At 31.7% G+C, this 17,951-nt stretch overlaps 3 protein-coding genes across 4 annotated transcripts in view; 1 reads left to right on the top strand and 2 right to left on the bottom strand.

Annotated features, from left to right (window-relative positions):
- The window catches only part of Cals (calsyntenin 1), a 49,328-nt gene extending 38,249 nt beyond the window's left edge, over positions 1-11,079 (bottom strand). Inside the window, exon 1 of the mRNA XM_033468082.2 lies at positions 10,818-11,079. Within this exon, the coding sequence (XP_033323973.1) occupies positions 10,818-10,923 (106 nt within the window). The 5' untranslated portion in view covers positions 10,924-11,079. The remainder of the gene's footprint in view (positions 1-10,817) is intronic.
- A 1,433-nt stretch (positions 11,080-12,512) lies between these two features.
- Positions 12,513-16,042, bottom strand: Fer1HCH (ferritin 1 heavy chain). Its single transcript, XM_033468086.2, has 5 exons — positions 15,791-16,042; positions 13,809-13,924; positions 13,581-13,742; positions 13,345-13,479; positions 12,513-13,255 (listed from the first exon to the last, which is right to left on the bottom strand). The coding sequence occupies exons 1-5, from the start codon at positions 15,858-15,860 to the stop codon at positions 13,109-13,111; spliced, it is 630 nt and encodes a 209-aa protein (XP_033323977.2). The 5' UTR covers positions 15,861-16,042; the 3' UTR covers positions 12,513-13,108.
- A 112-nt stretch (positions 16,043-16,154) lies between these two features.
- On the top strand, positions 16,155-17,939 carry Fer2LCH (ferritin 2 light chain). 2 transcript variants are annotated; one of them, XM_033468084.2, is made up of 4 exons: positions 16,155-16,293; positions 16,863-16,992; positions 17,073-17,350; positions 17,428-17,939. In XM_033468084.2, the coding sequence occupies exons 2-4, from the start codon at positions 16,887-16,889 to the stop codon at positions 17,731-17,733; spliced, it is 690 nt and encodes a 229-aa protein (XP_033323975.1). In that variant the 5' UTR covers positions 16,155-16,293; positions 16,863-16,886; the 3' UTR covers positions 17,734-17,939. The 2 variants fall into 2 exon arrangements, with proteins under 2 accessions (XP_033323975.1, XP_033323976.1); XM_033468085.2 differs by having other exon boundaries at positions 16,158-16,293; positions 16,883-16,992.
- The last annotated feature ends 12 nt before the right edge of the window (positions 17,940-17,951 follow it).

The raw sequence follows: 17,951 nt of genomic DNA, 5'->3' as shown, positions 1-17,951 counted from the left end.
AAATAGGTAATCATCTGTTCTTACTGAATATTTGTCGGAATTTGCATTTTAATAGACTGACTTATGTGAATACCGATTAAGTAGAGAAGCTTTATTAGATCAAGAATAAAAAGTAAAATGTCTGTACAGCTTTCTTTTCTTCAATTTCAGTATATTAGAACTGTCACATTCGCAGTAGCTAAAAATATTGGTATAATTCACAGTCTATTATATTATACAAAACTTTCATACAATCGCATCTTCCTCCAAGCAATTAAATCAATATTTTATTCGCCCTGAATCCACCAATTGATTTTTTCATTTTTTACATTTAACAAAAGGTCTTCTCGCACAGATATTACATAACATGAAATTACTTCCTGTTGTTTATATTATTCTGTTGTTCGAAACATTCACTAAGGATTACAAAAGCTCCCACTCTACATAATTTGTTTTCGAATGACCACACCGTGATACTTTATATAAAATTAAATTTTTATAAATGCAAGAAAAAAATTGAATGTACTCAATAAATGAAAACGGCGATATCAAGCTTCAATTAATATTGCATGTTAATACTTTATTTACCAGAAGCCAATTAAATAGAATTATCTGTGACTTTATAATGTAAAACAGAAAACTTGAAAATATTCTCTTAAACAACCATTCACGATTCAAATTGTCATTGTTTTTGGGAAATGATTTGAGACATCTTTAAGCCATAGATTACTAAAAACTATTAACACTGACTGCCAAGCTGGCAACCTCGGAAATTTGATAAATCCAAAGTATTTTGTTCGATCAGAAATTAATATTGGAATGTCCAGTTGTATGACTTCAATTAGTTACGACAACGAATCCCAATAAAATCTGGAAAATGTAACAAATTAACGAATAAATGAATTTTTATTAATAATACGATTATCCTATAAAACCTACACCTACATATGGATGACGCAGTAAAAATATTATAATGTAACAAATTAACGAATAAATGAATTTTTAAACGTATACCAATAATATTATTATTAGTAAAAATTCATTTATGCGTTAATTTGTTTATACCTACACCTACATATGGATGACGCAGTAAAAATATTAAACAGACGCAGAACGTTATGTTTTATATGCAAGTCCTTCACGATTCTCGCGCACTCGAAATGCATAAAGGTTTGCAGAGTTCCGATCATTTAGCAAAAGTGCACAGGATCGCCAATTATCGCCCGGTAGGAAGCACATATGTACAATATTTTCTGTTAATCACAGGTGATTGGTTTTACATTGGTTTCGATTGGACTGTATCGATTTTCTTGCAGTGCATGTGCATACATATATATACATATATGCACATCGGACGAAATACACCGACTACGTCGATGCTGATTTGTTATCGATTAGATTTCTGCAGCTCTTCAGCTTCGAACACCGAAGAGCACGCCAAAATGAAGTATCCTCGTTTCAAACGTACACCTGCTGTTGTTCCATTAAAACTGATGAAAATGCGGGATTAAATTTTCATTCGGATAAAAAAAAATATTTATATCTTGTAGAAACGTTTCACGAGTTTGTTACTGCTTTTACGATGAACTTATGTTTCAATAATAATTTAATGAGAATTAATTATAGAAACGATACAATGAGTGTACTTAACATTTGTTTGAAGCAAACGATGGCAGCATTTTTACGACACTATTTTTACCATAAGGTATCCCTAGCCGCTGAAATTAATAAATTTCCCCCCCTATCTTGACTGTTATAAAACCCATGAAAACGGAAATTTACATAAAGATCCACGGTCTGCTGATAACGCTCGGCACAATGGAGCCGTGCCACGTTCGTTCGCTTTTGTTTCTCGCCGAGGTTACACTTCGGAAGTATACGATTATCCTTTAGCCGTTTAGTATTAAAAAAAGAAGGAAGACGCTTAATGCGAACACAGTAGAATACAATTACGCGAGCGTTAAACTGGCCATTTAAACGGTTCGAATTGTCTGAAGTGCGAATTTATTGTCGAATTCAATTAACCAAGGGGCGCAATTTCAATGAAATACGTACCAAAAACTATTAAATTCATTTCGGACTTATCGATTTCAGAAATGCTTCAAACCTTTTCCGTTACCTCGAGGATATTAATATAGCCTCGTACCGGAATACTTATCAAACTATAATCTCGTTCGTTTCCCAAGATTGAACAACTTCCGAGGTATTGATTTTTTGGCAACTTATGAAACCTACTTCAATAAAGACAGAGTTCATTAAGCAGAGAAATTTCTGTTATTTAATCGGGTAGAGTTGCCTAATATAAGAACTCTTCCTAATATAACAGTTATTTGTAATCAAAAACCATTTCCGTCGTTTATAACGGTTATTTGTGACCATTATTTGTGAAACTATTTCCGGCATTTATAATGGTTATTGATAACTACAAAACATAAAAGTTCTAATCATTTTTTCACTAATCAGTCAAAAATTCTTCAATATTTCACACGTAACTGTTTCCAGATCTTTCGAAGTTCTCGTTATGATGCCAAACCAAAAAAGAAAAACAATTACAAAAAACCGCTAAAAGAAAACAAATAGAAAATGATAGTTCAACAAGTGATGAAGAAGAAATCATTCTAAATGATGAAAGCGATTTTAAAGCAAATTATTAAATGATGAACAATGGGTTCAACGTATAACAATGGTAACAGGCAAAAATATTAATTTTCAAAAAAAAAGCTACACTAGGCCTCATTTAGCAACCCATTTTCTGTGAAAACCCAGATCTGTGAATTTGCATACTTTTAATTTTTCCATTATTACGAAGAAGCGGAATTTCTTTTCCTGTATTTTCCAGTAGATTGTAAAAGAACGTATATTTTAGTTTCTAAACGAATACTCTACCTTTAATAAAAGTGTTTTTAATCGAAAATTATGATTTAAGAAAAAATGTGTCTCATATTAGGCACCTTTACTCTCTAGCAATTTCCGTTTAAGCTGCAGTCTGTAAAAAGCTTCTAGATTGAATAGAGACCACTCGTTATACGCTTCGGAGTTAACTTTGATCTGCCGAAGCGTAATTTCTTTAATTATTCCCATGTAGTCCGATCACCGTTTGATCAATTAGGCACTCGACAGATCTGCGCGTGAAATAATTGCAAAGTAAAAGCGCGATTCACTGTAAACGAAGGCAAATCTCTCCTGTGACAAATGGACGGAGTTCGCAACATTTGCCGCCCGTTTGTCAGCGTTGCGCGAACGTCAAATTTGATGAACGCAGCTCGTACAACGTGCAACCGCTCGTATTCATTACAGATTGCGGTCAAACAAGCGTTTTTACAACAGATGCTGCGACGGATGTTGCACATGCGTCAGTATAGACGTAAACACGCATTTACGCAATGTATATGTATGATTACTATAAACAATACGCGAACGTTACTCCGTTATCGATATTGAAACCAAGGCCCATGCGGTGCGTAATTATTATGAGCCACGACCATGCCGAGGAACAAAAGCCTATATAGATAGACACGCTCGATTCCATTGTTTCTACGTTATCAGCAGACCGTCGAGGTTTATGCAAATCTGCGCGTTTATGCGCGAATATGGAAAAGAATCAAAAAAATTTCTTTTATCCGGTCCCGATGAATTGACGATCAAACGAAATGCATTCAGTTGTGGGAAATCTCGGACTTCGCAGTTGTTTTGGAACCTTTGTTATAAATTCCGCACCCCAAATTCATCCGCTTGCAAACTATATTCACCTTTTAGTAAATCAAATTCACCCGTTTGCAAATCGAATTCGTTCTTTCGCAAATTATATTCATCTTTTACGCAAGCTATATTTTGCGTAATATTTATTTCTAATCCCTAATAGATTATTATATCCTGTTGAAATTTAAAAAGAATTACTAGTAATAAATTAATAATTACTAGTAATAAAATGACAAATAGGAAAATAAAATATAAAGCGTAAAATTGATTTAAAGCGGCATTATTAATAGAAAATCCTCCTCACATTCATTCTGTTAATACAGGTCCAAAATAAGGTAAAGTTTGTAATAACTGTTGCTCCTCAAAAGGATATTTGTCCTCGTCATAAAACATACCCTAAAAATACAGTTGCTATAGATAGTACAATATTATAACAATAACACCAATATTTCACAATGATATTAATTTAAATGATAGTAGATACCAGGTCAATATGAATCGGAATTCGTTTATAATTTCTCAAATTACAACATTACGTTCACTGAAATTCGACGCGGATTTTTTCGTGGTAGGTATGCGCCGAATAAATTAAACGATTTAATGACTGCTCCGGAATGCAATTTCATGATTTCAGTACGTGCTTCAAACAATTAGACTTTATAAATCATAACATTAAAGCTATTCAAAAATACTATATATGTACATACAAAGTGTGCCACCTGAAACAAGCCATCTAAATAACTAAATAACCATCTAAACACTCCATATCTGTGACGACCTGTATAATAAGTAGATGTAGATGTATCGATAGAAAGCATAATGTAGCAGAAGTTAGAACAGCTATTAGCAAGTCCTGCGTTGAATTTTCAAATTATTCAGACTTCTGGCTCGAGTCGATAATTTCGGGCTATTAATTAGTAAATTTTTTACCTTACTAGTCATTTTTTCATTTTCTATTGTTCATTATTCATTGTTCTTGCCAAGTTTATGAATGAGGGACTTCGAGAATATTATAAGCCTGTACTAAATGATTAAATTAAACATGCGGCCTAAAAAATGTCCTAGACTATTTTCTTTATTATGTCATTAATTTTTAACATATTCCTGTTGAGAAATTTTGGATAATTTGTTCCTGTTTCTTTTTATAATAGATATGTAAAGAAGATTTATGTAATTTAAAATCAACATTTAATATTGTACGAACTTAGAATGAATAAAAAACCGTATGTATAAGATTAATACCAATATTACTTTATTTTGTTACACTCTCCAATTCACGAATACACCTGTCCCATTCGATGCAATAAACGTAAAAGAAACTCATTAACACTATGCATTCTTATAATAAAAGAACTAATCTTTCGTATGCTTCAAACTATGTAGAATTATACAGGTAGTTTAGTTTTTTTTTTTATCTTGTCCTAAATAAAAGTGTCCCATTCATGGCAGTGTCCCCATGGACCTACATAAAACAGCTCAGCATGTAACCGCTCAGCACGTAATATATAGTACTACCAACGAAAGCAAAAGAATAGATTTGTGTCACGAAACGTACGCGTGTAAGTACGTCGAACCTGGTTGAGGGGTTAAACGAACTTTTAATCGATTTCACGCAGTATAAATGTGGTACTTCGCATAAGTATTGTCAGCCTAATCTGCACATTTGACGCACGATTATAATATTATAGAACATAATTTCGTTTATGATCGACGCATAGTTACCAATTGTGGAACGTTGAAACTATTGATTATCTACTATACCAATTAGTGAAGGTATGGTATTGAATTACAGCGACGAATCAGCGGAGTAAAACGAATTCGGCGTTAAATCAATTAGCCTCGCGTGTCGGCAGAATTTTGTAAATAGTTCACGAAAAACTGTGCAACCATTCGTTTTTTAGAATAGGTTTCGAGCTCGTAACCGTGGAAACTTAATAATCTAAGGATACACGGTTCCATTTAGAAAATGAAGTAGCTTTGAAGCATTCGCAACCGGCGAAACATTGGATTACAGTATTCGATTTTATCTATACGCGTTTCCCCTATGAGAACACCAAGAAAATAGACGAGCTGCGTTATAAATATGATTTCCGAAATTTGAAATTGAAATAAATCCACAGACACGCGTATTACAAAGTTTTTCAATCCTTTGAGGTCCAAATTTTTCTACATCGGCGCAGAAAAATTTATGTACACGAAAGCAGTAAATAACAATCTCTGAATATAAATTAACGACGAATTCACGAACTTTTTACAAAATTCAATTTACCCCGAGACGTGTGACATCAAAATTGAAGATTGTAATGTATAATGTCTAGATCGCGGATTTCTTTTGCATTTATGACAGAAATGATCAATAGAAAAATAAAATTGTGAAGATACATAAGAAAGTTTACAATTTTATATTTCTTTTGGTCATTTTTGCCATAAATGTAAAAAAATCCGCGATCTGGACATTGTACGGTACAATTTTCAATACAATTAACAATACATTACGTAAGAAAGTTAATAATATTTTTACACTATCTTCAACTAACCAAAATTAGTAGAAGAAAGAATTTACTTTTACTTTATTTCTGTTCCTTACAACCGTCTTCGAAACTGTTTATTTTGCATAAAGATCCGCAATCTAATAACGTCTTTCATTACGTAGGAGAAACTACAGAACAAGACACTTTTGCCACGTCGTGGGTAAATGTTAGATTAGATTTAAATGATGCGATAAATGAGTATGCGACACTCTCTCTCTCTCTCTGAGCCACAGAGGATGAATATTTTAAGATTCGCGTGTCGTATTATAAATTGTATAACACGAAGATACGTGGATCATTAAAGACGCAAATAATTGAATCTCATATTAATTTTATAAGGGATATCGTCGAGCTATCGATACCGTGACATTGTTTTGATTTTAAGCAATTTATATTTCAGACGATTATAATCTTAGCTACCCCGCAACAGACCACACATTCCACTGGAAGAGTTGGCCATGGTGTTGAATATCTACTGTATTATTTGACAGTGTAACCTGTATCTTGAAAGAGGAAACTCGAGGTATACTAACGGTCAGAATAGTTGTCTACTCTGTTCCAAATAACTCGCATCCTACAAGTAGTCCGAAGTGATAGGAGCGCGGTAAACTAATCACTAATGTATCTCAAGTTCCCTTTTTTCGGTCCACGGGAATTTCATCCCATTTAATTTACACAGATTTCGTGCGTGACATTAACTAATAAAATTTTTCATAATTATAATGAATTTTTATTGCGATAGATCTGTATAAAAAATTAAATTTTAATAGATTTCCAATAGAAACTTATAATTCGAAATTTTACGTTATAATAGATTTTTAGTAGAAATTTAGATTGTAATTAAGTTTAAATAGGAGTAAAATTAATTACAATACATTCTTGTAAAAATAACACTAGAATTATCGAGTTCTAAACGCGACTGATGTATATTGTTTTATAATAATGATAAAATTGGATTTATTCAACAATCGCACGATTTCTATTATAAAATATGCTTGAGTAAGGAAATTTGTATAAAATTTTCTCGTAGAAACATTCTTGTTCTGCAGGGATTGTAAAACAAAATAATTAATAATAAATGTATTAAATCATTAATTGTAAATGAACAAAGTGAATCAGTTGACAATTTGTAAACCAGGTCCAACTTCTAGTCGTTAAAGTAATAATAATAACAATTTTCTTGATAAAACAAGACAATTATTACTTCTTGTACGTCTAGTTATTAAATTTTGTTCCGATTTAAGAGAAATCATTTCTAAATATCATCTATAAAATCTTCATAACAAGTCTGACTCGTTCTTGCAGTTCTAGTGTTAAATACGATTTTAGACAGAGCTTGGTATTTCTGATTATTATTTTCGTAGTAGATTACTCAGGTGTTGGAAACAGGAAATCGAAATAATTTCATTTATCATTTGTACAGGTTTACCTTCCATGTCGTCGTTATAATAACTATTTACTCAGGAAGTGAAATGAAAAAAAGAACTGACTTGTGAAGATGCACGGGAGATAAGAGAGGACACGGTTAACCCTTTACGTTCTGAGGGTTCTTTAAAGTACCACTTTCATTAAAATGCTGCTGCGAACCGAATATGCTTACATTTATATTCCTAAGTTAGTTGAAAGTACCATTACCTTCATTCATTCTCTAACGACTGTAAAACGTATGTATTTACGGTTAGCATGTGTGACATTTAACCCTCGAACGATCATTTTCAAACTTTACAATTGAGCATGTTTATAACAACTTGCAGTTATCAATAAATAAATATATTCATAATAAAATAAATTTACAAAATATATTTTTGAAGACACTTCTTGTACTTCTTTTATTAGTCCTTCTGTCGTTTTTAGTGTAACAGCAACTTATTTCATTTAATCGCCGAAAAATGAGTGACTAGGCGACGATTTAGGGTCAAACTGACCCGATAACCGATAATTATTCTTAAAACGTTCCGAATAAGCTTGAAGTAGTACAAATGACTGTTACTGCCTCTTTACGTGTGTTTTTAATAGAATTTCAAATAATTTTCGTTCATTTTCAAACATTTGCTTTTCAGCTTTCCGTGACACCCTTTTCGTATATATTGTGAATCTAAACAACAGCTGCACCACATCGATGGATTTGCCGCAGCGAGTAAGAGATTTTACTGCTTGACCGTGTGGGTCAAAGATGACCCACCGACGATAATGCATTAGTCATACGTCATGCGTAACCGCCACTCGTTACAGCTGACTTTGATGAAAAAAGCGAACAGATGTCCACTAATGAATTCTTCGTTTCCATACAAAATTAATTTTTCATTCGATAAATTCTTCGATTCTGTCGTGATTATCGTGTTCCGTATGCGGAATATTTCATTATTCGGGAATCGTTACGAATGACAATGGAGATTTGGTAAATGGTCAATTAAGTATGACGGATATGATGGGGTTCCAAATAAATCCACGTCTATTTAACTGATGTCAGTTATTGTTCAACCGATTTTTCGTTGATACGGTTGATTGGTTGACAATACGACGTTAACATTACTGCATCCTATCGATTTCAAAGAGCGTACTCAATTATAGGCTATTAGGACCATCAAAAGTATTTTTTGGTAGCAATGATCAAAGCTTTCGTTAACGTCCAGTGTACGAATTATCTGTCATATGACACAACTAGACAGCGGATTTTATGCATTTATAAGAAAAATGAGTAGATGAAACACAGAACAATGAAAATAGTTTGAAGATGTTAAGAATACCGCTATATTATTTTCAACTTGCTAAATTTGTTAACGGAGGAAACATATTTTTATTCGACTTATTGTAATCTTTTATTTTGCATAAAGATCCGCTGTGTAGACATCACATATCTATTTTTCATCGCAGATTACAATTTTCACCAATTATGCATTTTCGATTGGTTGTACCATGAAAATTGATATTTTGCTAAAAACCAGCCATCAACGTGAATTATGCACTTTTTCATTGAACAATGACCGTTGCTTTGAAAATCTACATACTGTCGTCAATTTAACTCGACGAAACTTTCATTTCATGCGATATACGTATACGTAAACATAAAAAACGATTTTCTTTCGCCTATACTTTACAACATACTTACAAAAAATAATGAAACTGTTTAATTAATAATCGTATATCGCCTGTGATCTATACAGAACACAGGAAACGACAAGCGATGCGCATATTTGATCGATCGTTGATTAAATACTCCACCGAATATCAGCAACAGAGATCAGTTATAATTACCATTCCTGATTTCGAATAATGTACACATTTTTTAATGTTTACATTTTTTTTTATTGTTCAAAACTGATTGAACAATAATTGAAACATACAGTGCGGCGGTGATAATGTTTACATAAAAATCTCTATATTATTATTTTCTCTGTGCGAGCGTTCGATCACTCGAGAAACAAATAACATACTCTTACAAATGCAAAATACAACGATATTGTATATAATTATTCATTGAGGATTAAACGTAAAGAAAATTGTACAATGTTTAGGTTTATAAATAAAATAGAGGTATGAAAATATCGAAATTATGTATCCGTGTTAGCTCCAAATTAATTTTCCCCGAGAAGGCAATAATTTAAAGTTAACTTATAGTATGATGCAAAAATTGTTTGAATAATTAGCATCGCGTACTACAACACAATTAGTTGCTAGCTTTAGTTACTGTACTCCAATTAGTGTATACTTTAACATTTTCACCCCCTTCTCAGCAACCCTCCCCCCTCCTCCTAGCAAGCGCAGTATGAAATCTCGTATCGCGAATAATAATTAAAATAATTTATTGATATTAGAAGGTGTACTTGTATCCAAAATTTTGCGAAAGAACTGTAACTGAAAGAACTCATTTCGCTCAAATAACAGTCGATAGCACCAAATAACCGTGAGTACAGAAATTATAATTTGAAAATAGTCATTGTTGCTCGTACTATATATATGATAAAATATACCCGGTTTACTGCAGACATGTATATAAAAAATTATTCATTACACTCCGAAATAATGTTATTAATACCCGCATCGTGTGAAAATATTTGACACGATTATCATAACAAAATGCTATCTGGTAGGGGAATTATAAATACGAATAGAAAGCTACAGGACTTCGAATATCATACATAGAACAGCTTCGTAAAGCGTACCAAACACCGTAAACTGCTAGTTTGTCGCGTATTAGACAACAATGAGCCCGATCTAATTGATATGCTACTTTGTTATCGCGAGAAAACGTGATTAGGTACTGTCATAAGCGATGCTAAGTAATACATAATCGGTGTTCATATCACGGTAAAATTTCTTTTTCGTGTTCACGACACATTGGCCAGTCGAGTGCAATACAAACACATATCGGAACACCTATTGGGACTAGTCAATGAATTCGCCATAACAGTTTCGGTGACTGCAGGTGCCCCCGAAAGTACAATTCCACCTGTGAGTTATCCATTCGCGCAGTCCTACACGAGAAAATAAAGCGCGATTCGAGGACAAAAGCGAGGCGGATTCGATATGGATGACTTTTGCAAAAGTAAAGGGCCCTGCGAACGGATCAGGTAAATGTAGGACATCAGAAAAGAGAAATGAAATCACCTCCATGATTGTTGAAGGAACTCGGTGTCGACTCGAGGGCTGGGATGCTCGCGTGGGAGAGACCGATGGTCAACCCAAAAAGCACAGCACTAGCCGCCAGTAGCATCGTCCGTGACTTCTCTATCCAGGATACTCCGATTATTAGTTCTCCGCCCAACCACACTTGACTTATCACTTCTAAGAACTCCTTTTTTAAAAGAGCATCGCCGTCTACTGCACGACTCGCTTACGACACCACTCACAATCGCGAAGTCAATATTTGAGCAGAATATCGATTCGCCTGAAAATCTAGTGACGATTCTCGCCGCTAGTTGGCGTCCCAGCTTCAAACTTGTGGCGTTAGCCACGCGCATCTTTTAATCGACACGAACGGTATCGTACAATTTTCAAATATAATAGTAATAAATGCTTACGAAATGAGCATCTTGAATAGGAAACATTTAAATAAAATAGTAACGTAATGGCTTGCATGAAAAGAAAATGTCTGTGCCTTCGAAAAAGATTCTAGAAATTTTGAATAGACAGAACACGGATGTCGATTATGAAAAAGACCGGGATCAATCGAGAGAAGAATAAACGGAAAAAGGAAAAATTTACAAAATATTTCGTGCAGTCCACAGTGGTGTGATGATTGCAATGAAGATGCGTCCATAAATTAAACATTATTTCATCGGTTGCAGTGTTGTTCACGGTTCACGGCAGGGGCTCCTCACGCGCCGGCTTACCCTTCCAAGTATCTTTTTGCGGCCAAAGATGCGATATGTAGCAAGTTTCTTCGTAGTTGTAGCAGGTTCGTGGTGAAAATTGCGCGCGCAATTATGAAAGCGAGAAAAGCGCGCGGGACTAACAAGGTCGTAGATTGCGGAATTTATGCACTAATGACAAAAAATAGATAAGTAAAATTGACAACAGTGAGCAGATTAAGAAAAACTATGAATATTGGTATACTAATTTCAGTTTATTAAAATTATGACGGGAACAAATAAAACTGTATTTGTCTTATTTTTCTAGTCATTGGTACAGAACATTTTTATTTTGTATACAAATCCACAGTCTAGTAGATTTCATACATTTATGGCAAAATTGGGTAGTTACAATTTGAACTAGTGTAACGATCAAAAGCAATTTAAAACGTTAACGTATTATTCTTAATCTCTTAAGATGATTGAAAAAAGAATGAACTTGCTGCTTTGTTGGACAATTTTTATTTTGTATAAAAATTCGCAGTTTAATGACTTTCATTTCACATTTAAAATGTATTTCCTGTTAAATTTCTCTTCAGAAGTGACAGTTTAAAATAAAAAAATGTAGGCCATTTGTGTCAGGATAGTGACCGTACAAAATAGAAAACTAGCTTTTGTCATTGAGGCTCTTCTTGCATGCAGCAGATTGGAATAAGAATTAATGTTAAAAACTTTAAGTGGTAGTACTTTGAAAGTGACATGTGTCATGTGAAAGAGCATGTATATTACAGCAATTTACATTTCTATTCAGCTTCGAAGAATATCAAGCAATAAAATTCGTCGAGATTTTGTACAGCTTATGTCAAATTCAATTTAATTAATTTATTCAATAAAATTATGCTCTTATACATCCACACAAGTAAATACTTTCGAAGTATGTAAATATAGCTATGTATTATAAAAAGTTAGTTTTCCAGTGATACCAACTGAACGAGCGTGCTTTTAAAAAGAATCCCATTGTAATTCTGTTTATTAATTTTTTTATGAACATTTCTTTTATAAAACATAATATACTCTACTAGTCTTAGGCTACAAATTCAAGAAAACGAATTTGTTACTGATAAAATATTTTGTGTACATACGTTGCCATTTATACATATATGTATCTATGTCATAGAATAACATGGTTGTGATAAGTATGCTATATTTTGTATCTCTAAATGGCAGAATAGAAGTGATCAACTATTTTTGTTTACTTACAGCATAAAAATTAGACACAGTAATCGAATATTACATACATATATACATAATATACATATTACATATAATGTAACGAATGTAGCAAATATGTTTATAATTTTTATATGAATCTTAAAATATTTATTTATTCAGTATGAGTAATATATTTATTACAGAGTAACAAACATTTGTAAATATGGATTTTTCTTTATGTTACAGACCATATTTAGAAAAATATACTATATATAAAACAAAATTCATGTATATATCTGTATGTATTAATATAAAATTAAACAAAATTAAGTTACTCATTTTATTCTAAATATGGCCATGCACACTTTTTAAAAATTGTAATGAAAAAAAAACAAATTAAACTTCACCTTTCAAAAGTCTCTTATCAAATAAGAACTCTCCCAACTCGTAATTCATTTTACTTAAAGTTGATATTTTACCAGCAAGATCACGCTGACCTTTATATTGCTCATCCAAGAATTCTGTGGTAAGGTAGTCTACCAGCTAAAATTAAACAGTTGAACGATTAAAATTGAATATGTTTAAAGTAACCTGTTTCTTATAAACATGAAAGTATAAAGAATTTTACTTACATGATAATCATTGAACTTTGAATCTTCTTCACATGTATGGATGACTTTATGAATACTTCGTGTGACATTAGTTTCCAAATCAAGAGCAGATGTAAGGGCTGTAAGACCATTTGACCATGATGCACTTACCGGATCCTAAAATTAATATTTGTTCGTTTCCAATTTTTCAAATTAATTATCAATGTAACATTTACATAAACATCATTAAAATGTTATTTTAATTATGATGTACATACCATTAACATGTTCATAAGTGAGTTGAAGTCAACAGCTGATTCACCACGCATTAACAAGTATTCAAGGATTTTTATTCCATGCTCTCTTTCTTCATTAGCAGATTTAAAAAAGAATTCACTAAATCCAAGTCGATTATATGAATACTCAGCAAACTGAGCTCCCTATAATGGAAGTACATGTAAGTATAATTTTCATTATTACAAAACAGCAAATATAATTATAGATACCATAGCAAGGTAAGTACGAGAAGCTTGAATTTCTTTGTGAAGCTGCTCCTCTAATCCTTTCGTACAGCTTCGGCTCATATCCACCCACCTAGATGGTATGTTAGCATCATGCAAACCTAGAATTATAAATTCACAATATTGTGTAACGAAAGAAATTAAAAAAATCTTAATTTATTAAATAAATCTTGTACTGTACAAATTAATTAGAAATTATTGTATCAGTATGAGATATTGGATTTTATTGATAATAGTGAGTCTTTTGTAGAGTAGATAAGATTGGACTTATATATCTTTAGAGTTACAAAAGCAATTTTAGATTACTGCAATTATCATTATTTCTTTAGCACTTCATTTTGTGTATTATCTTTAGTTCTCATTCTTTATGTAATATTGGGATTTGCTTTTTTACTTTTATAAAACAGCATTTCATAATATTTTATTTTATAATATATTAGTATGTTATGTATTATAAACTGTTAAGACAGAAGAAATACAACTAATATATGAAATAAATATATTATTATTTACAGCATTAAATTCTTAGTATACGATAGGATAATAATAATATTAGTTAATAAGACACATATTCATTTCTCTATAAGTTAATATTACTCAGAAACTCATAACGAAACTATAGAAGAGGAAGTCATTTATGATATAAAGTAGATATCTAGATTCTAGGTTATCAAACTTCCATAAGCAGTGACCGTTACACACACATATTCATAATGGACTTTAGAATATTCAGTTAATCAATATGTTCGCATTGTCATTTGAACCTTATCAAAAGTTATCACTGTGCAAACAAGACCAAACAGTGGCCAATAACAGATAAGTTACAAAATTTTAGAACTTTAAACAGTACAACTTTACAATGCAACTGAGACCTTCAAAATTCCTAAAGTAATAATTCCAATTATTTGCTAAAAATATATATATATAATATATATAATATACAATTTATTTATTTAATCGACATCAAATATATCAATAACTGAAAATATTTTGATCATTAAAGAAATGCAATTTAGAATGATGATTTATAAGTAAAGTAAAAGAAATTAAATATTCGATTCAAAATTAATAGTGTCCAATAGCTTTAAGAAATTTCTTTATTATCTAGGAAATATGTAATAAGTAATATATTAATTACATAAAATTGTATGAAAAAATAAATATTACAATGAACAATATAATTTAATAATGACGTATATCATTTATAGTAACTCCAGAGTGACAAATATCTGATAAAATCAACATATAAATGTAGATAACGGAACAAAGAAACAGTGAAATCACACAATGACTAATAGTTTTTCCCTCTATGAATAAATCATCACTGATAAAACATGTAAATGATGCCAAAGAATTAAAAAAAGGAACAAGATAACGATATCATTTTCCTTCTATAGAAATGACTAAGAGGAATCTATTTATTATAGCCATCATTACATAGGACTTTATACATTGTACAATAGGTTACAAAAAATAACTATACAAGCTTACTACGTAATAAACTATCTGTAGCAAACTGTGAGCAATTCACTGTAGCAATAAGAAGAATGTTTACAATTATAGATAACTATTTGCTACTAAGATTATTTTTATTTTTTAATTCCGCAGATAATATGTGAATTTTATATAAGTATTTACTATACGTTATCTGAAAGCACTAGTATTGACGGAGGCAAGTTGTTTATAACATGTAATGCGTTGTACATATTGTGCAACGCGCAGAATAAATATTAATGTTTTAATTTGAATAGGTTAATAATAGTAAATATTGCGTACCTACGTATTAAGCTCTTTTTTCACAACATGCAAAGGACAATACATCGATCTCGTAAACAGGAAGGACAGAGGACAATGGAATCTACAGCAATGTGTAATGTTAACCTCAATCACCGTTTCAATGGAAGTGTATCACAACATAGGTGCACAAGAATTATAACAAAATTTTTAGAAATATTTTATAAACTTACATGTTAATATTGATTCTGACGATCCAACAGTGAAAAAGAAAGTGGCGAGTAAGATGCAAAATAGCTTCATGATAAACTACTTTTTATACTTATATGTAAAAATGATCACAAGAGAATACACTTATTGAATATCCGTTTAGATAGCAACCTTTATACACACTGGTTTAGAAGGTTGCTTCTAGAGAAACTAAATAAGAGACGTACGTGAACTAAACACGATGTACGTTTGCCATTGATCATTTAATAATTGACCAACAAATGCGTATCATTCGTACTTTAATCGACGGGGAGTAACTGGAATTTTCTATTACATACGTATGTATGTACATACGTACATATGCGTATGTATTCTCTTTGTACCACGCATGCGCCCTACCTGTCAGCTGACTATGACTGTGTTAAAACTACCAACGGACGGTGTTATCCAATGTTCATTGTTGGAAGAACGTCGAAACGAGAGTATTCACGTTCCTTCCATTTAAACGAGCACATCATTTAAACAGGTATGTAACATGGATAATTCAATTTCGTTGTTCTTAGTAACTCAAATAATCGCGCCCTATGTATAAATAGAAAATTAACATAAATACAATGGCGATATATGAAAATCTTTTACTGTTTCATTTCTTTTCACTGAATATATACTGAACTACTACGCATTTCGATGCAATAATGATGAATAATATTACTGTGCAATGTCTGATATCTACAGACAGTTTGAATTTTTATGATAAAGACTCGTGACGTCTGTAGATTACATCCTTCTGCGACTACATTTGGCTTTTATCTTAGATTGCAACTTATTTGTGTAAATATCTATGTTCCTCTCGATCTTGGTGCTAAAGTGCGAGAGGTCGTTAGATTATTATTACTTAAAGTGTGGTCTATTATTTTGTATTTTCAAATTTTATTTATACTTTAAGTTCTTATTTATTATATTTTAATATCTACATCTATTATCTTATTCTGAAGTTATAATGTTTTCTGAATTTATGTATTATGTACATATTCACATACACAAATCATTATTATTTTCGATTATAAACTGATCATACTTGAATTGAATTTACAGAAATTTACTTGAAATTACAGCAAAATGTTGTTCTTTGGAGTGTTGTCTCTTCTATTGGTAGCCGCATCTGGTCAAAAGTGTTACAAAAATGTCACTTCGGCTTGTGAGCGCAATGATAAACCAATTGACGGTATATACATATTTAATGCTATCGTATGGTATTATAAATAAAATTAATTAAATAACACAATAATTAATGAATGTTAACAGGTATAACACTTCCTGAGTGCAGTGCTAAATATGGTTCAATTGCTCTTAATGTTAACAACTTTGAGACTGGATTACAAAAATTTGCAGTTGCAAATTTGCATGAAAGTTTTCATCTTTTATATTTGTCAACTTACTTTGGCAACTATAAGGTTAATCGTGAAGGATTTAAAAAATTATATCGTCATTACTCTGATAAATTATGGGAAGATGCAATTGACATAATGAAATATCTTACGAAACGAGGTGGTAAAATGAACTTCCAACACTCAGTGGATAATGTAAAGTTATATTTTTTACAACAGAATATTTTCTTCCTGATGCTGAGTCATTTTACATTATTATATTTTTATCTTAGGAATTACACATAAAGGGTGATGGCAAGTTGACAACTGTAAGTGAACTAGGAAGTTTAGGTTTGGTACTTGATCATATGAAGGTACTTGCTAAGGCAGCATTTGAAATTCATGCTAGCCATTCCGGAGTTAAACAAAATGACCCAGCTATTGCTCATTACATCGAAGAAAAGTTCTTGGAATCGCACACTCAACGTATACGAGACCTAGCCGGCTACATAACAGAATTGAAGGAATTATCATATACAAACTCCTGTCATCCAACCGCTGTATTCTTGTTTGATGAATTCCTTCAGAAAAGTTTGTAAATTTCTTTTAATTATTATTAAAACCATTAAATATACAGAATTCTATACTTATTACTATTAATATTTTTTATGTTAACAACTTATTCACTAAAAATTATACTTTTTCGTTCTACTTATATAAAATTCTATATGTAAAAATAATGGATGTACCATAAAATGTTATATCTTTTTTGTCATATTTCATCCAATAAAGATCATACTTTATATTTATTTTCTTT

Source organism: Megalopta genalis, chromosome 12 (assembly GCF_051020955.1).
Source record: "Megalopta genalis isolate 19385.01 chromosome 12, iyMegGena1_principal, whole genome shotgun sequence".
NCBI classification, from domain to species: domain Eukaryota; kingdom Metazoa; phylum Arthropoda; class Insecta; order Hymenoptera; family Halictidae; genus Megalopta; species Megalopta genalis.
This window is presented reverse-complemented; position numbering and strand designations above follow the sequence as displayed.